The sequence below is a fragment of the Geotrypetes seraphini genome, chromosome 8 (assembly GCF_902459505.1).
Source record: "Geotrypetes seraphini chromosome 8, aGeoSer1.1, whole genome shotgun sequence".
NCBI lineage: Eukaryota > Metazoa > Chordata > Amphibia > Gymnophiona > Dermophiidae > Geotrypetes > Geotrypetes seraphini.
This window is the reverse complement of record NC_047091.1, coordinates 11,581,211-11,601,701: the sequence shown is the minus strand read 5'-3', so window position 1 is coordinate 11,601,701 and position 20,491 is coordinate 11,581,211. Positions and strand designations below refer to the sequence as shown.

Below are 20,491 nucleotides of genomic sequence, written 5' to 3'. Positions count from 1 at the left end.
TGAAAGGTTCAGTCAATAACACTTGATGGGAGAGACTGCATGTGCTGGTTCCATTTGAATATAAGGTGACACTCTGCTTCTCTCATATATTATCACCAGGCTAAAGGCTAGTTGTACCACACGCACTATCACTGCTGTGTGGCTTTGCAGTTTCTATTATATATCTTGCTAGAGGAGAACTTGAGAACTAGATTTACTATCATGACTGCTCTCAGCTGAGGGACTGTTCCATTGATGCATAAATTATCACTCCTACAAAAGACTCAGATATTGTAGAAAACCAAATATAATAAAATAACACTTCTACAAGGGTTAGATGTAAACTGTCTGGTGTAATGAAGACAAGGTGCAGGTTAAATGTTAGTAATCAATGGAGGAAAAAGCCTCAGACAAGAGCCCTCCCACCTCCACAATAGTGAAATAGCGGTGGTAAGGCGTTCACCTCACTGGCTCAAAAAACCTTCTTAAACTGCAAAAACGCTGCACTGTTGTAAAGTTCAAAAATGAATGTACTGAATGATAGATGAAAAAAAACATCTTATCAACTTAACTTTAGATGATCGGTACACCCTTGCCTGAGGGCCCTTGTCTGAGGCTTTTTCCTCCATTGATTACTAACATTTAACCTGTACTCTGTCTTCATTACACCATCAGACAGTTTACATCTAACCCTTGTAGAAGTGTTATTTTATTGAATTATCACTCCTATAAACTCCAAAGTCTGAATATGGGTGAATGTTGATTTTGATTCATATATGAGAAATCCCTGATCCATGGGCATATATGCTGCCCTGCTCAATGAAGCACCAGTTTTTTTGTAGCAGTTGTCTAAATAAGGAAAAACAAATATTTTGTCTGTGTAGATGTGCTACTGCGCTTGCTACACTTTTTGAGAATACCTATTGGGCTAACATTTCAGGAAGTCAAAGTACAAATATTCGTACAGCTTGTGCTATGGATTTGTCGGAATATGCGTGTATCCATGCTTAGACGCTAAGCAACTGTCCTTTTGTATAAGAGGTAAAATAGTGACTAGACAATCTTGAATTGCTCTTTTTTTTAATGACCTTGTTTAATTCTCAAAGATCTGGTATTGGCCACACTCCTCCAAATTCCAAAGAAATTGGGTAGTATTTGAAGTAAAATACTTGATTTCAATTGTATTATGGTGGTACTTTTAGAAATGCACTGGTCTGCTGAAGAATTTGATTTTGGTTCAGAGAAGGTGGACATAAGATTGGCCGTCTTCTTGGAGGCAATAAGGCATAATCTTTATTCTCTGGTGATGATTATCCATCTGTCTGTTATACACTTACATTTTCTAGATTTGATGTAGTCAGAAACTGGGTCCAGGCTTAGCCTGCTATGGTTGTTGATTTACATTTTTTTTAGTTTAGTTTTGTTCTTTGTTTTCTTTTATCTTTGTGCTTTCTGGTAGAGCTAGGGAGGTCATGTAAAGATAATGATATGGTTAGTAACTTTTATTTAAATAATGTGGTCTTCTTTAAGAGTGATATTTTGACCGAGCCATTATCTTTGATTGAAGAAATATCTCCTTACCTCTCCCTCCCCCCCAGTACAGTAATTCTCCTGTACAAGGAGCACTGTTTATGTATATCTTCAGAGGCTAGATGCTTGTAGCCATGTCATTCTGTGACTGTGGCTCAATTGTTGAGCTGCTGCTTCTTCACCCAAAGGTTGTGAGATCAAATCCTGGTGTTGCTCCTTGTGACCCTGGGCAAGTCACTTAATCCTCCAGTGCCCACTGCTTGGAATGTCAGCCCCATTCCCTTCCCATTCCTCTTGTTGCTATTGCTATGGCTTCTCCTGTTGGTGCTGTGTGTCATGGGCACATTCATTTAACTCTTGAATTGCTGACAGGTGTGACCCAGACAGTACTTTTAGATGTGAATGTGAATAATCTTGAAGATTTTCTATGATCTCTAGAAACTGGATCATTTAGAATTAATGCACAGATATTCTTGTATTTAGCATGATATTTTGGAAGATTCTCTTGCCAATTATCACAGGTAGTTGTGGATCTTTTCCAGAGGAAGTATTAGTGAGTTCTTAAACTTTTTATATCTTTTTAAAATTTGATTCAGTCACCACAGAGTGACAAGGCAATTGAAGCTTTTCATGCCCAGTCTTAGTTTTTATTCAATAAGAACATAAGAATAGCTTACCAATGGGCCATCTAGCCCAGTATCACATCTTCACGGTAGCCAATCCAGGCCACAAGTACCTGGCAAAAACCCAAATAGTAGCAATATTTAGTTTGTAATCCTTTTGATGTAGAGTATGTGGAGAAGGGTGTTTGCCAGGTCCTTTACCTGTTGTTACAATATAATTTTTTGCACAGCTATGCTAATGCATCTCCTGGGAGCATCTAGATATTTGAGCACCCCTAAAAACGCTGGTCTGATTTAAGGTTGGGTTTATCTTGAATAGTTAAAGATAACTCCTTTGATTTTTGACAAGACTTTGAATAAGATGGGTTCTCTGGTTGCAATTTGTTCTTTTGGTTGTAGTGGAGAGGGACCACTTCAGATAGATCCCCAAACAGTTTTGATGTGGAGAGATTAATATACTTTGACTTAGCTCAGATAGTTTGATCTCAGTCTTGAAGTTCTAGATAAGCTCAGTTAAGAATTGTTCTTAAACCGACCCCCAGCCAATCAGGTTTTCAAGATATCCCTAATGAATATGCATGAGAGAAAATTGCTTGCCTACTACCTGCTTGATAAGCAAATCTTGTTCATGCATATTCATTAGGGATATCTTGAAAATCTGACTGGCTGGGGTGCCCCCCAGGACAGATTTAAGAATCACTGATCTAGATAATGAAAAAGTTGAGATTTTGGATTGAACATAGGGGAAAATCCGCACTTCTGCTTTTGTTTTGAGTGCTTAGAAATTGGTGAAGGAGGTCTAGATGTATCTGACCCACAGCGCTCTTTAAGGAATTCATTCCAGAATTGTATTTGGACTGTTGAGGAGGAGATAAGAATTATCCTTACAGTGGCTTGAAAGTGAAGGTAGTAAATGGACCGATGACTTTGCTTTAGTCCTGGTACCAATATTGGAGGATTAAATGTCTCTATGATGCTCGCTTTCTGCTCCTTCAAAGTTTCTAGCTGTAGCTTGTCCTCCATTCTTCTGTCTCAGCACTGAGTCACCTTTCATTGGGGGTTCCAAGGAGCTGTTGGGACAAGGCATTGCTTTCTCAGCACTGTTCTGCCTAGAGCCTGAGGAAGGAGGCTTTCTCACATGGTGTCTCAGCACTGAGGAATCCATAGCCTTATTTGGGCTCGATGCTTTTGGGGTGAGTAACTGGCACCAGTGCAAGAATGCTCTGTCACCAAGGGAAAAAGGTCCTTGGCTTGTTTTTCTCACCACCAACTGACTGAGTTGAGTCATCATACTTATCTTTTTGAGATTGAGAAGGAACTTAATATGACAGTGCTCTTTTGGCTGGTTAAGCTTTTCTGAGTGTTTCTTTTTTTTTTTTTTTTTTTATTTTAAATCTTTGATAGGAGCTCATATTTTCTTTCAAGACACTGCTTTAATTCAGCTCTTATCGAGTCAGCCCTTGAAGTAATTATTGACTTTGTGAGATGCATCCATACAACAGACCCATTCAGTGTTTGAATATAGTTTATTCTCCGGCATTATGAAAATCTTCTCCAAGATTGAAGTTTTTATTTTACATTTCATACTGACAGACAGAAGCCAGCTCCTGCCTGCAGATGAAAAAGTGCAGCCTGAGAGAACTTTTGAATTTTCTTATCTTTGGGGAAACTAATCCAGACTCTGCTTTGTCCCTGGTGACAACAGTATGGCTGTAGAGATCCTCAGTGTCCATAAGCAAATTAAAATTGGAAGCCATGCAGAAGCCACTGTAAGAAGTGGCAGCTAAGATGGGATTCCTAGAAGGACAAAAATTAGATTTATCAGTTGATGTGGAAGGTGGGGGGGGAGAAATTTATTTTGAAAGATCTACCTGTGGAAGTAGGGTGACAGCAGGATGCTCTTCTAATTTCCTTTTGAAGGTGTATCAACAAATTTCTAGCTTATGGGAAGCATGGGATAGTTTGTGAAATGTTACTTGTGGTGACCATTTAAATCTTTTAGTGGCATGCCCAGAAATTGTATTTCTTATGATAAAACCTGAACATAGATTTTGGGATTATTGTTTGAAGTTCTGGCAGAAAGAAGGCAATGGTGAAATATTCTTTCTTGTAAAGACACATTCTGAAATTTAAGCAATTGCAATTTTTTTGAAAGACTATCATGTGGAAATGACACTTCGTTTATATATGTATCATCTTTGTGTCAATAGATAGTTGGTGCAGGTGATGTAGAGCAGTGTTTTTCAACCGCTGTTCCGTGGCACACTAGTGTGCCGCAAGATGTTGCCTGGTGTGCCGTACGGTCAGGGCCGCCATCAGGGCAGTACCACCAGTCCTGCATTCAGGGGCCCGGAGCTGACAGGGGGCCCGGGCTCCCCCAGGGTCCTAGGCCACAGTCTAGGGAGAGGGGCGGTCCGCCCCACGTGGACAGGAGAGAGCTGGATGGGGGACCCGCGGAGTTCAATACATCTCGAGCCGCGAGGCTCGTCTTCTGTTCCTGCCTGCCCTGCAGCTAACATATAGCCGATCGCAAGCGTTCCCCGATGTCAGCGCTGATGTCGGAGGGAGGGCTTAAGCAAAGCCTGCCCTCCGACGTCAGCGCTGACGTCGGAGAATACTTCCGTTCGGCTATTTGTGCGCGGCAGGGCAGGCAGGAAGCAGAAGACAAGCCTCGCGGCTTGAGCTTCGTTTTGCTGAGAAAGTTGTAAAGATGGGCTGGGAGGCAAACACGGAACACAAAAGGGGGGAGGGAGTGCGTTTTGGACACAAGGCATGAACTTGGGAGAGAGGAAGGGAGGGAAAGAGATGCTGAGGTGGGGGAGGGAATGGGTTTTTGGACACAGAAGGCATGGACTTGGGAGAGAGGAAGGGAGGGAAAGAGATGCTGAGGTGGGGGAGGGAATGCGTTTTTGGACACAGAAGAAATGGATTTGGGAGAGAGGAAGGGAGGGAAAGAGATGCTGAGGTGGGGGAGGGAATGAGTGTTTGGACACAGAAGGCGTGGACTTTGGAGAGAGGAAGGGAGGGAAAGAGATGGTTGTGTACACGGGGAATAGAAGAAAGGAGAATTTTTGGTCATAGGGAGGGAGTGAGGTACAGATAGTGGCATACCAGGGTGGGGGGAGGGGGGCGGTCTGCACCACCCCGGGTTTACGTCCCAAGGGGGTGCACAGCTGGCCACCCTCCAGTGTTGTCCCTAGGCCAGCAAACTGCGGCTCTTTAGCCACTTGAGTGCCACCGCCGCCATCAGGAACAGGCCGGCGCCAAGTTCTCCCTGCTTTTCCCTGTGGGGCCGGCCAACTCTCGCCACTCGCGTCAATTTTGACGTCAGAGAGGACGTTCTGGGCCAGCCAATCGCTGCCTGGCTGGCCTAGAACGTCCTCTCCGACGTTAGAATTGACGACGGGTGGCGAGAGTTGGTCGGCCCCGCGGGGAAGAGAAGCAGGGAGAACTTGGCGCCGGCCTGTTCCCGATGGCGGCGGTGGCACTCAAGTGAATTACTTTATATATAGTCAATATAGGCACAGAGTTAAATTTTTTAACATTTTCTAATGGTGGTGTGCCTCGTGATTTTTTTCATGAAACAAGTGTGCCTTTGCCCAAAAAAGGTTGAAAAACACTGATGTAGAGGTTATAATGCAGACACAGATCAAGCATTATTTTTATTTTAACAAAGCCATAGGTAGCAAGCTTGTAATTACTTAAGATTACTGCAAAGGGCAGAGAGGTTTGACCACAAGGAATTAATCTTAACTGGGTGCTGTTAAATATATGGTAAATGGAGAGAGCTATTCATTATGAATGCAAAGGAAAAGCACAAGCTACAGTCTCAACCCAAATTGTTGTAGTCTTCTAATTCTAGTCTAGGAGACTAGAAAAAGACAAATTCTAGAGCGTCTTCAGGGAACAGTTACAAAAAATATCCTTATTGCAGGATTTATTTAAGATGGGATTTGTAAGAGAAATGTGAATCATTTTCACAGGCACAATCAAAGAACTTATTAACATACTGTTTTATATAACAAGATATAATTTCTGAAATAAGTTTTAACTAAACAAGCCACATGCTTAGTTCAAAGTAATCACTTGCTTTAAAATAGCTTAAAGATTGAAAAAAAATAATAGCTTATTGGAGCCTTTAAACCATCTATCACCTGGGGAGAACTGGATGCGATTTCCTAGATTTTGTTTACTTTTAAATCAATCCATTTTTCTTTTTTGATCCTTTCTCCATATCCAGGAAAGAGTTTTCAGTATTCTGGTTAGGGCTACAGTTCTATCGAAGATTGTTTTACTGACAGGTATGTTTTCAGCAGGTTTAGCTCCTGCCGCGTTTGTCCCCAATCCATACATCATCAGCGCTCCTCCAGGAACAGATCCGTATGCAGCAGGACTGGCAGCGGCAGCTACATTAGGTGAGGTGCTCTAACCAACTCTCTGTGGTTTAAAAAAAAAAAAATCAATTCTGTGAATTTGCTTCAAGTGAAATATGGCAAAGGTGGCCTTTGGCAGTGCATCTGCCATAGTACCGTACTGATGTATTTGAACAATTCTTCAATTCTTGAACAATTCTTCAATTCTTGAACAATTCTTCTGACATTTAAAGTTATGTGCCATGATTATGTGCCATGATGGCCATTTTAAACCTTCGTGTTATGTAGGCCACCAGTTGATTTTAAGATAAACTTGTTTCAATAACATCAGCAGTTTCTCCGATTTGCCACGAGTAGGATAATGGCCTTCAATAAGGGTATAGTCTCACTGGGACTTTTTTCTCCAATTAAACTGTGGTCAGTTTAATTTAGCAGATGCATTTATTTAGGGATAAATAAACTGTAGGCCCACAGTTTCCATCTTTTTCTTTTCCTGTTCCTTGGACTATTAAATAATGTGATTTGTGATTGATGCTCTGGAATGGAAAAAGGCAGAGGAAACTGTGGAGCCTGTTATACGCTTTCTTGATTCCTTAATAGGAACGATCTACCTTTTTTTTTTTCTAGAGCGGTGCTATTTTCAAAACAACACATTGATTCTTCGCTCTCCCTATAGTAATGATTGTCTTCTAACTTGGGGCAGGTTTAGTTTATGGCAGCTCTGTTATAATAACATAGAATTGAACAAAAGGGGTAAAGGTGGAAGACTCTGGAAGCTTTAGGTATGTTAACCAGAGACTCCCAGTGCTAGAGAAGCAACATTCTGCTTCCCTTGCTTGATCCCATATAAATGAAATTCACTGCATCCTTGCATCTGTCATGCATGTCACATTTTAACTTGTAAGGGATGACTTTAGTCATGACATTCACTTTCTATGATGGTGCTTTTTGTGTCTGATTTCATCTGCTTACAGTTGGGTAATGCAGTTCTGTTCTTTCCCACTGGAATGGTTTTCAGTGCTTTGTATTTATCGGTTGAAAGTCTGCCTATTTTCTGCTTTTTTTTTTGGTCTGTGAATTTTGGCATTCTCTCCTATTAAATAACGCTTCCATTTTGGATGAAGGATGTTATGAAAGAGGAATGAGTGCACAAAGTTAGGTCTCCATCACCAGCCAGGAAAGCTTTTGTTTTGGGCAGCCCATGTATTCAAGTATTAGGAAAAATATACAGACCTCAATGGGCAGGCATGAAAAGTTGCATTATGTTACTAGACTGTGTCTATTCTGATGTTTAATCTCTTAAAAAATGTGATTGAACAGATTTATTTACCTGTTTAACAGTATCTTGCAGGGTATCTATCAATAGAAAAGAAAAAGGGTCTTTTTTTTTTCAGGCCAAGGTAAAATAGATCTTGCCACTTTCCAAAGTAGGAAAGTGTTTTGTTTGTTTTGTTTTGTTTTTAATAGGTAGATAAGGGAAATTTATGGAAAACAATGACAGTGAATCCAACAATTGCCACAACTTTTCAAAACAAAGTGGGACTTTGAGGGAAAAATATAAAAATGGCATAATTAGACTGATGAAAAGTACTGATTATTATTGCAGTATTGACTAAAAATCGTGTTTCCTTGGATATTTTTGCCACATTTTGGCTTACGTACAGGTGACTGTTGTGATGTGAAACTCTGGTCTTTCATCTTTACAAAGTTGTAACTGTATATGCTTTAATTTGCTTTTTTTACTGTCTCTGATTTTATTAGACAGCATGTTTTATTCTTTACCCTGTTTTTTACATGTAGCTTGTGATGCACCTGATTCATTCATAGCGGTTCAATGAAGGGAGCAAAGCTCCTGAAAGTTAGTCATAAGCCATATTAAGTTACTTGAACAAGAAGATTCCAGTTGCTCCATTTTGCTTTCTCTTATTTCCTCATAGTTTATCCTTTCTGCCGGGATTCTATTTTAAGTTCTATTTGTCCTGGGATTCTTAGGGGTGAGGTGTATTGCTCTTAATGTTTCTGTTGTGGCTTTTGGACAGTAGTTCTTGTTGGGCCTGAGTCAGAATGTTAGCAACTGATAACCAAAGCCAGGACAGCCACTTTCAGTACCGTACCAGTTAAAGAAAAAAAAAAGTTCTAGTTGGTCTCCAACAGTCTGGCAATGATGACACACTTGCCCTCACTGAGAACACTGTTCGCTAATGAGAACTTTAATGTACTCAGAATGACTGAGCTAGACTTGGAGAACTTGAAAGGTGTTGAGACTGGAGCCATTTATTATTTTTCATTGCAGGAGTGTAGTTTATTCCAAAAGGGGCAAATATTTTGTAGGATTTTGTTTTAAAAAGGCTTTTATAAATTTGTTTACAATGTAGTTTTAGGTATAGGTGGGGAAAGCAAGGTTTAGAAATAGTTCAAAAAATAAAATAAGTTTATAAGCTTGGTCTTGAACTGTTGAATTTTGACCTTGCACTATTTTGGCTTTGGCCAAAATCTGGCCTTGGTCTGACCTAACTCAATCTTTGGTTGTCACTGAAATACCAGTTTTTAATGCTTTAGTACCTAATATTTATATTCTGGGTGTAGCTTATTCAGATAAGTCTGGCTGATATTGGTATTGGCTTTTAAATGAATATTAGAGGACAAAGGTCTGTTTGTGTGCACAAGATGTCTCCATTAATACCGCAAAAGGAAAAATGTCCCCCTCTTTATTTTTCTTTATTTAATATAATTTTTTTTTACTATGCAAAAATGCAGCAAGATTCAGAAGCATAAACATTACAGCCTAAAAACTAATACTTTTTTGTGTCTGTGTATTTAGGGCCAGCAGTAGTTCCTCACCAATACTATGGAGTGACACCTTGGGGAGTCTACCCAGCGAATCTGTTCCAGCAGCAAGCCGCAGCCGCTGCTGCTGCCAGCAACTCTGCAAACCAACAGAATAACCCACCAAATCAGCAAGGGCAGCAGCAGGTAATGCAGGCTGTGTTTGGCCACACACTGATGCGGTGTGCATTATAGGTGAATTTGTTGTAAATACCTTTATCTTCAGTCAACACAAGCACTGTGATAGACTGTAATGCTAGTCTCCGGAGCACAGCAAGAGCTAGTGTTACTGAAGGTTTGATGGAATGTTACAAGAGTAGCAATTACAACTCTAAACCAAAGCAGAGAGATGGATAACAATCACTTATTAGCCAGACAAGCTGGACTTATCCACTGCCCTTTACTGTTACTGTGTCTGTAAGCACAAACCATATAATCTAGACCAGGGGTCTCAAAGTCCCTCCTTGAGGGCCGCAATCCGGGCGGGTTTTCAGGATTTCCCCAATGACTATGCATGAGATCTATGTGCATGCACTGCTTTCAGTGCAGATTCATTGGGGAAATCCTGAAAACCCGACTGGATTGCGGCCCTCAAGGAGGAGATCTAGACCTTGTTGGGTATTTTATAAGTAACTTGAACATGTCGAAAAACCTTTTGTATGCTAAGTAGGCACTTTAAAAGTGTTTCTTTTATGTGAAAAAGGCCTAGATGTTCCTGAATGAGCAGAGCAGGGGTGAGATGATATTCATGTATCATACAAAAGGCATAACCGCTGATTTCTAAGGAAAAAAAAAAGGTGGTGGCCATTGGAGAAAATGATGAATGAGACAAAGTGCATGGCAATACGGAGGTCTGACATGAACCATGTTTCAGCATGATATGCCAGTGTCTCGGGTGCTCACACTGTGATTAGCCAATTTGTATGATTCTGGGTAGCAAAAGTCCTTATGAATCCTCAGGTCTTCTATACTAGCACTGTCAAGATGACAGCTTCTAGCAAATGTTGCCATCATTCATCACTTTCTCCATTGGCAGTCGCTGCTTTTTTTCTTCTCTTTGACAGTAAGTCTTTTTACATTTTATAGTCACTGATTTTTGCAAGCATGTAACATGCACAAAGTTACTTTTGCCTCGGAGCAGATATAACTGTGCACCAAATCTCAGGTAGGCTGTTTTATAAACATAGAAACAGAAACATAGAACATGATGGCAGATAAAGGTCAAATGGCCCATCCAGTCTGCCCATCCACAGTAATTATTATATCTTCCTCCTCTAAGAGATTCCATGTGCCTATCCTATGCTTTCTTGAATTCAGACAGTCTCTGTCTCCATCACCTCTTCCGGGAGACACATCTACCACCCTTTCTGTAAAAAGATATTTCCTTAGATTACTCCTGAGCCTATCACTAAACTAAAACTTAGTTTTATAGACCGAGTCATCAGCCAAGAGGAGCTCGACTCGGTTAACAATAATGTAATACATAATACATAAAATTGATAAGGAAAAGTAGACTGAAATAATTAATTTCCAAAATGTTTAGCAAACAAAAAAGTTTTCAGAACTTTCTGGAATAAAGTAAAAGAACCTAAACTTCTTAATGTTAGCGGTAAAACATTCCAGAATTCAGTTAATTTAAAAGCAAAAGAATGACTAAATCTCTTAAAGGTTCTGTTTTTACCACTGAGAGAGGGAAATGTAAGTTTTAATTTTTGAGAACTTCTGGCAAGATGAGATCTATGAACATTCCAGTCTAAAGGAATCAAAGTGGCAAAAATGCCAAATAGGATCTTAAATGCAATACAAATGCACTTAAATTAAATTCTGAGATACACTGGAAGCCAATGTAATTCCTTGAGCAGAGGGGTTACGTGATCAAATTTACTTTTACTGAAAATAGGTTTAGCTGCAGTGTTCTGTATTAATTGAAGTCTCTGCAGACTGACCTTTGAAAAACCCAAATACACTGAATTGCAGTAATCCAACCTTGACAAAATGATTGAATGAACCAATACAGAAAAGTGTTGTTGGTGAAAAAATGCTCTCACTCTTCTCAGATAACGGAGACTGAGAAAACACTTTTTAATAAGTGAGTTTAGTTGGTCCTTAAATGTAAGTGAAGAATAGATAACAATACCCAGTATTAACGAGGAAAGCTCAATTTTCAAAGATTCTCCTGAGTCTAAGATCACAGCAAAAGGGAGAGAATTTAACTTTGGGCCAAGCCATAAAAACTTAGTCTTGGCAACATTTAATTTCATCTGGACCATCGTTGCCCAGGACTGAAGTTTGGTAATACAATGGTTAATATTGGGTATCAAATTATCGAGATGTGGATCAACCTCAAGTAATATGAAGATATCATCAGCATATGTTAGTAAAGTTTCTCGGGTATTCAAATCGTAATGTTTCAATGAATTCATGTAGATGTTAAATAAGATTGGAGACAATGTAGAGCCCTGGGGGGCACCACAGTGGGCTCTCCACGATTTTGAATTGGAACCTTTCATATTGACTGAATAAGAGCGGGAAGATAGAAATTTGTCAAACCAGACTAGAACAATTTGATCAAGGCCGATTTCTGAAAGCAGGTAATGCAGAATATTGTGATTAACTACCTCAAAAGCTTAACTTCATCCTATGCCCTCTCATTTCAGAGCTTCCTTTCAAATGAAAGAGACTCGACTCATGCGCATTTACACCATGTAGGTATTTAAACGTGTCTATCATATCTCCCCTCTCCCGCATTTCCTCCAAAGTATACATATTGAGATCTTTAAGTCTGTCCCCATATGCCTTATGACAAAGACCACGCACCACTTTTAGTAGCGTTCCTTTGGACTGACTCCATCCTTTTTATATCTTTTTGAAGGTGTGGTCTCCAGAATTGCACACCATATTCTAAATGAGGTCTCGCCAGTCTTATACAAAGGCATCAATACCTCCTTTTCCCTACAGTCCATACCTCTTCCTATGTACACTAACATCCTTCTAGCTTTCACAGTCACCTATTCAACCTGTTTGTCCACCTTAAGATCATCACATACAATATTATTACCTTTCAAGCATTTAAATGTATGTATCATATCTCCCCTGTCCCTCCTCTTTTCTAGAGTATACATGTTTAGGTCTTCCAGTCTTCCTGGCAAAGTAGGCCAAGATCGCATCTGATCAGTGGGTTTTGGACATTATTCAAGAAGGTTACAAGTTATAATTCTCCCCTCACGTCGCAGATTCATTCTTTGTTTCCCTGTGTTCGGGGATGACCAAGGTGGAATTGGTGAGAAGCACCTTCAATTTGCTGCTGGAGCTAGGGGCAGTAGTTCTGGTTCCACCAGCGCAACGGGATCAGGGAAGGTACTCCATTTACTTCGTGGTACCCAAGAAAGGGGGATCAGTCAGGCCCGTTCTGGATCTCAAGAGGGTCAGTCGCTTTCTCAAGTTGAGGCACTTTCGAATGGAAATGGTGAGACCAGTCATTGCAGCAGCTGAACCAGGAGAATTCCTAACAGTACGTTACCTCAAGGAAGCGTACTTGCACATTCCCGTCTGGCCACAGCATCAGCACTATCTTCGTTTTGCCATTCTTGGACAGCATTTTCAGTTTCGAGCTATGCCTTTTGGCCTTGCAACAGTATATTTTCCAAAGTGATGGGTGGTGATGGCAGCTTTCGTCCAGAGAGAGGGAATTTGGGTGCACCCCTACTTGATTCAGGTGTCTTTTCGTCAAGAGACAACCAGGCATCTTCTCGTCAAGAGAGTTATCAAGTTACCCAAGAATTCTCTGATCCTGTATCAATCATTAGAACATCTGGGAGTCTTATTCAATACGGCCCAGTGGAACGTTTTTCTACCTAAGTACAAGGGCCAAAAAGTTGCAGTCTCCAATCTCAGACATCGTGAGTTTGGGATTATGTGCAGGTTCTCGGCTTCTTGGTAGCAGCTCTGGAAGTGGTTCCTTTGGCTCAATTTCACATGAGACCGTTACAACAGTCTCTCCTGTCCAGGTGGTTGCCGGTCTCTCAGGATTACAATCGCCGACTTTGACGGACACCACGAGTCTCTCTCAGCATGTATTGATGGCTGTACAGTCGCAATCTGTTCAGGGGACTTGCCTCCATACCCGAACTGGATAGTGATCACCACGGATGGCAGCCTGACCGGATGGGGGGGCTCAGTGCCTTCAGGCCTCGACACAGGGCACCTGGACTCCGGAGGAGGCTCAGTGGTCCATCAACCAGTTGGAATTGAAAGCGATTCATATGGTGCTGTTGGCTTTCCAAAATTTAATACAGGGCAAAGCAACTGAGGTACACCAATTGATAGTAGTAACTCAAACCATAATAGCATTGAATATTAGCAGCATGTCCAACTTCTTTTCATTACTCCAGAAGGATTCTTGGCCCTATTTAACTTAGGATGGAAGTTATTAATTTGGGTTATTGTTTAGACAGGTTATTTTAGCACAGATCTCCTCTGTCTCCATTGCATTTTAATATTTATTTAGCCTCTTTAGGCAATAGATTATCCCAGTTCAAACTTAAATTATTTAGTTATGCCGACGACATCACTATTTTAATTCCTGTTCATACTTCCCTTTCTCAAATAAATCAAACTGTGGCTGAGATTCTACAGATAATTGAATTTTGGATGTCAGAATTTAAATTGAAAATTAATACCGAAAAAACTAAATTTTTCTTTGCATCACCAAATTTAAATGAAGATATTATTACATGTATTGTTTTAAATGATACAATCTGTAGTATCCAGTCAACCATAAAGATACTTGGTGTAATTTTAGATTGTACCCTTACTATGAGAAATCAGGTTGACTCGTTGGTTCAAAAGGATTTATGTACTTTATGGTAACTAAGAATTATTAGAGCATATTTTGATATGGTGGCAAGTCAAATGTGCGCAAGGACAATTGCACACAGCGAACTGCAACACATGTGCACATGCAACGACAATTGAGCGCAAGACAACTTAGCTCAGGACAAGAACCTTTTGATATTAACTCCTTTCGATTGTTGGTTCAATCACTTGTCCTTAATCAGTTGGACTATTGTAACATTGTTCATCTTGCTGGTACTTGGAAAAATCTTCCTAGACTGCGCATAATTCAGAATGCAGCAGTCAGATTGATTTTCAGTTTAAAGAAGTATGATAAGGTCACTGATTTTTATCGTCAATTGCACTGGCTTCCAGTTGAGGCACGGATTAAATTTAAGCTCGGCTGTATTTGTTTTAAGGCACTAACAGGCTCAATTCCTGAGTATCTTATGGAATCTTTTATCATTACAAACTCTAAACATCCTAGAAAATCTCATTCATTATTTTCATTCCCTTCTGTAAAGGGATGTAAATATATAAAATTCCAGGAACGATTACTATCTTTTCAAGCAGCGTCATGGAATAGGGATTTAACTCCTATATTCATATTCCCAAATTCGTATCAACAATTTTGATGTGCCTTAAAAACGTATCTTTTTAGGGAATCTTTCGGAAGTTAGATATTGAATGTTTATTCATTTGTATTACTTGTCTTTGTGAACTGCATAGAACTTAATGGTATTTGCGTTATACAAGTGAATTTTATGTTTTATGTTATGTTATAACCCAGGTTAACAGTAAAATAATTGGTCTTAATGATAGCTCACATTACTTCCCCCACCCCCTTATTATTATAACTAGGCTAGACATCAAGATGCCCAGCCAAAAGTTGTCCTTTTCAGCAGTTCCAAGCTTTATAAACAAAAAGATTTATCTGATTTAATTCCTGAAGTTAACTACAAGATTTCCTACCATAGCCATCAAAGCACCTAATATGTTAGCTGCAGTATTACTACATGCTAACTTGTTCCTGTAGTGTTGGCTGTTTTTCTGTATTAATTGGTGTATCTTCCTTTTGTCTTTCTCAGGTTCTCCGCACAGGAGCCAACCAGCGTCCATTAACTCCAAATCAGAACCAGCAAGGACAGCAGACAGACCCTCTGGTGGCAGCAGCAGCAGTGAACTCTGCTCTTGCTTTTGGGCAAGGGCTGGCTGCAGGAATGCCAGGTATGCTTTTATAATTCATTTCGGACCTAATGCAGGGTGGCTTTGGTATCATCTAGTCAAGTGTGGGGTAAACAAAACCTAGTATGCCTCCTAGTTTTTCCTGCTAGATTCTGCTAGGTGCTGAATAAAAACAGTGCTCAGACTGACAGTAATGGTGACATTGCTGTCACCATCCCTATTAATACTCTTTGGTGTGATTTGGCTGTCTAACCGAAGATTGAGTTATAACCTCTCCGCCAACTCGCCTTCCATCCCTTCCTAGTTAGCTTGGAGGTCACCCACATGTAGAGAATATGCTGCCTGCTTGTCCTGGAATAAAGCCCAGTTACTTACCATAACAGGTGTTATCCGGGGACAGCAGGCAGATATTCTCGCAACCCACCCACCTCCCCGTGGTTGGCTTCTTTGCTAGCTATCTGAACTGAGGCCACACTGAGGAGACGCATGCCCTAGGTTGGGCGGGAGGAGCACGCGCGCATGCGCGGGCCAATCACAAGCTTGAAGGTCTTCAAGCAAGTCTGCTTGCAAAAACGTCTGCTAGGGGGCTCTGTCGGTGACATCACCCACATGTAGAGAATATCTGCCTGCTGTCCCTGGATAATACCTGTTAACGGTAAGTAACTGTGCTTTATTTCCCCCCCACCCTCCCACCTATTAATCAAGAAAATAAATACCCATAAAGAGAAAAAGTAGATCTAATCTCAATTGGTAGTTCGTTCCAAATAGAAGTAAAGATGTATGTAAAGAAGCGAGAGACATAACCTAATGCCTTTATTCTCTTAATTGAAGGGAAAGAAAGTTTATGCAGTTGAGAGGTCCTTAGTCTTATAGTTTGTAAATAATTAAGAGAAATAGGAACCAAAGGCAAAAATATTCCATTCAGAATTTTGAACACTGTGTTTGCACACTTGAACTGAATTCTAAGATGAAATGGCAACCAATGAAGAGCCTTCAACAAAGGAAATACATGATCATACTTCTTTTTCCTATAAATCAATTTGGCTGATGTATTTTGGGTCAACTTCAGCCTTAGTTAGGAAAGCGTACAGAGAGTTGTAATAATCCAGTTCTGCCAGTAGAATAGACTGGGCCAAAATAGCAAAATGCTGTTGTTGAAACAAATTACAGACTTTCCTTAATATTCGAAGACATGGTAACATTTTCTTGAAAGGTTATTAACCTGACTCTGAAACGAAAGTGAGTAACAGTCATTAAAATGAACCTGATAAGTTTGAAAATTAAAAAAACCTCACTAAACCATGTAAGAACTTGCCCTGAAATACCTACAGAATCCAAGCATTTTAATACAATTTCCTGATCGACTAAATCAAATGCACTACTAAGATCTAGTAGCAAAATCATGGCGCTCATTCCTTTACTGAATAGCTGATAAAGATAGTCAAGTAAAAATGTTAGAACAGTCTCGGTACTATGACATGAATGGAAATCCGATTGTGAAGTGTGTAGAATGCAAAATTGTACAAAATAATTTGCTAGTTCAGTATTTACCAGACCTCCTATTAATTAAGAAATGGCAGCTATAGGTCTATAATTACTAATAAGAGTAACAGATTCTTTGGAATTTTTTATTTTTAACTATACTGTCGTGTGAAAAAATTAGGACACCCCATGAAATATTCAGTTCTTAAGAAATGTTCACATATTGATGTCAATTTTTTTTATTTATTTATCTCTGGAAAAGAAAGCGATGTAATTGCAGGTAAACAAGAAAAATTTTCCTTGATTTACTCATGAAACAAAATATTTCCATAAAAATGTGTATTCTAACTGAAGGGGGGACGACGCAGGAAGTCTGAAAGCAGTTATGATATTTAGGGCTCCTTTTATCAAGGTGCGCTATGAGGGGTAGCGTGTTGGACATTTCATCACGCGCTGTCCCCCGCGGCAAGCCAAAATACTAATGCCTCGTTGATGGAGGTGTTAGCGGCTAACGCGGCAGGCGGTTTAACGCGGGGTATTCCGCACGTTATACCCCTACCGTGCCTTGATAAAAGGACCCCCTAGCTTTTTTTTTTTTTTTTTTTTTAATAATGCTGATAATCTGCCACAGAAGTAGTAGTTCTGGTACTGAGACCTAGTATCAAAGCTGCTGACCGGAGGAAGTTAGAAACCTTACTTTGTGCAGATGAAGGCTATTCGTGGACAGGCTGAGAGGATTGCAAGTCTAATCTGGACCTGCAGGAGTCTCTCTCCTTAATATGCTGAAAGAATGCCTCCCGATGCCAGTGCTGTGTTTGCCTGCAGTGAAGCGGTGGAACTTCTGGTTGTTCTCATGCCTTCTCCGCCGTGTGACTTTCCAGTGATCTGAACACGTCGGGGAGCAGCGATTCACCTCCCCCAAAGATGCCAGAACTGGGCCTTAGGGGGAGGGAGTCCTTGACAGAGCTGGCAGGAGGAGTGAAGCCATGCTTGTGAAGAGAAAGCTGCGGTGAATCTTGTCAGCTGTTCTTGTCGGCTTCACAGGTTTTTGCAGGGTCCCAGTGCTGGTTATGTTTTGCCGGTGTAGCCATGGTGAAGGCAGCTGCGATCCACTCAAGTCAGTTCAGTATATACTGGTGGTGAGGTAGTACAAATTCCTCGTCTGCCACGAGGTTCTGTTGGGCTCTGCCATAACCACCTGGATATAAAGGCCAGGGAATAGCAAATCTCCAGCAAAGCTTAAACCAGGCCCTTGGGGGAAGGAACCAATGATGGAGCCAGTGGGAGTGGAGAAAACATCTTGGATAACTAAGGGGCCCTGTTGAAAAACAATTACGATTGTTGCCCGCGGCTGGGAATCTTCGCAGTTTTTGTTTTTGAAAAAGAAAAAAATTCTGACTGCCACAAAAAGTTGGTCTTCCTCCATTTCTCCTTGTATTACTAGGTATTTAGTTAGTTATCTTTTTCTGATAAGGGCTCCTGAGGAGAAAATATATTAGATTTTTTTTTTTGTGAGAAATTATTGTTTCATCTTTATATCTAAAGGAGAGGGAATAACAAAAGTATACAGATATTATTATCATTAATTATTATTTTTAAATTTGTGTGTGAGAGAGGGAGAGCTGCAACCTGACAGGAGCGGCTAAGAAAAAAAATGAGTATCAATGGGAGGGACCACTGAAAGCGGGAATCCCTGCACAATCTCAGTAAGCCAAAGGCTTACTTTTGCTACGGGAGAGCATCGACACACAGGATCAGTCGAAGGACCAACAAGTATGACTACATCTCCCTTGCTTGTCTCCGGAGAAACAGTAGCAAAAAGAGTTCAAGTGCTTTTCCTTTTGTTTATCGGGCGTTTACTTAGAATAATTATTGGAAGCTTGTCCCAATGTGGCAGATGTCCTGTGGAGGAAAATGAACAAATTAGCAATCTACCTGAAACACTGGTAAATTATCAAGAATTATACATTCTGCGCTGGCCCATGATTTCATTGATTGTGCAGTTGTGGTAGAGATTTATCTTCTGCACGCCACCTTTCATTTCCAAACTATAAATGGTGCTAGTTGTATTTACTGAAATCCAGTGTCGCAACAGGTGACCACTGCTATGCTTGGAGTTTGGTATGGTGACGTAGCTGTGGGGATAAGAACTCTAAAATGTCTGAGAAATATCTTTGCAATGCAGAGTTTGTGTCCCCCACCCCCAAATGGCGTAAAAATAAAATATGTGATATGAAGGTAGGTTCCATCAAGAGGTAGAATGCTAAATATTAATGCGACTTACAAGAGAGAAGTTAAAGATGGCTAGAGGCTAGCAGTATCAGATATACAACCTTAGTGATGCTTACATTTTGTGCTTCCTGCCTTATAGGTTATCCAGTTCTTGCACCTGCTGCTTATTATGACCAAACTGGTGCACTGGTAGTGAATACTGGAGCAAGAAATGGGCTTGGAGGTCCTGTTCGCCTTGTTGCTCCAGCTCCCGTCATCATCAGCCCCTCAGCAGCACAAGCAGGCAAGTACTTATCACATAAAACACTTAGAGGAGAAATAGTCTGCAGGTAATCTGCAGGCCTTATGATTTGCTTTAATTGATACACACAGGCAAGAAGAAAGTATATATCATTTAGCTTTCCTTAGCTAAAATAATTCTGCAGTAAGTGAGCAATGAGCTACAATAACGTCTGAAGAAGAGGTGAACCTTCCTTTTCATCCCGCCAAGCAGTTCAGAAGCATGGGTATATCCTCCTCTGCCAACATCCGGAGACTGATAACCACTGGTTTGTCCTGTGCAGCTCATAGCCAACCAGTATTTCTCATTCTCCAGCAGCAATCTGGACCTGGCCTGGGGTAGTTTTATTTTTTTAGGAGTGAAGCTGATGATTGGATGACTGACTGATCTGGGCCAAGACTTAGGAGAGCAAACTTGGGACAGTTCAGGTAACAACTCCATTCCAAGAGTAGGACACGAAGCCAGGGAAGTGAAAAGTATTCTTGACTGAAGAGAGCTGCAATTCCAGTACAGGAGTTGATTCAGGCAAGGTATCCCAGGGGCCTGGGATCAGTGGCAGGGACTCTGGATTGGTGCCTTGGGCAAGGGTCCATATCCTGCTGGTCTACTCAACCCAGGATTTTTGGAGGATGAGGAGTATCAGGTTCAGCAGGCATTAGTTGTTGCAGGAAGTCGTTCCAAGACAGCAGTTAGAATCTCTGGAGTGGTCAATAATGACGATTGATGTGAATTTGTCTTGTTAGGGAACTCATTGCCTGTCCCCAGAGGAAGCAAGATTGCACTTAGCATATGTTAATAATAATGCATAATCTTCCAATATGAATTATCATAACAGTATCCTAGCTTAATTTACTTGGGTGATGCTGTAGGAAGATGTTGTAAGAATGCTGAATCCTACTATCTTAAATACAAATCTGAATCGGAATATAATAGGCTGATCTAATTTTTATCACAGTTTTAATTAAATGATGAAGAGTTTTTTCAATAGGATGTTGAACATGCAACTTTAAATGGATAGCTTATATGGTTAGTTAATCCCACTATTTGTGTTTCACCTGACTGTATGATGTGATATAGAGGACAACCTGAATGTCACCATACTCAACATAGCTTTAAGCCCCACCATCAAAATACCACTTATACTGCTG

At 40.5% G+C, this 20,491-nt stretch overlaps 1 protein-coding gene and 1 non-coding gene across 17 annotated transcripts in view; both read left to right on the top strand.

Moving 5' to 3' along the window:
- Positions 1-20,491, top strand: part of PUM1 (pumilio RNA binding family member 1) — a 235,689-nt gene that overhangs the window by 131,286 nt on the left and 83,912 nt on the right. For 9 of the 16 annotated variants that reach the window (XM_033955218.1, XM_033955224.1, XM_033955214.1 and 6 more), the window contains 5 exons: positions 6,434-6,547; positions 9,327-9,478; positions 11,989-12,036; positions 15,253-15,391; positions 19,203-19,346. In XM_033955218.1, coding sequence (XP_033811109.1) covers positions 6,434-6,547; positions 9,327-9,478; positions 11,989-12,036; positions 15,253-15,391; positions 19,203-19,346 — 597 coding nt within the window. The remainder of the gene's footprint in view (positions 1-6,433; positions 6,548-9,326; positions 9,479-11,988; positions 12,037-15,252; positions 15,392-19,202; positions 19,347-20,491) is intronic. The other 7 variants (XM_033955226.1, XM_033955216.1, XM_033955225.1 and 4 more) reach the window with 5 other exon arrangements.
- On the top strand, positions 8,660-8,743 carry LOC117366275. The gene has a single exon (XR_004540548.1). It is a non-coding gene; the product is annotated as a small nucleolar RNA SNORD103/SNORD85 (small nucleolar RNA).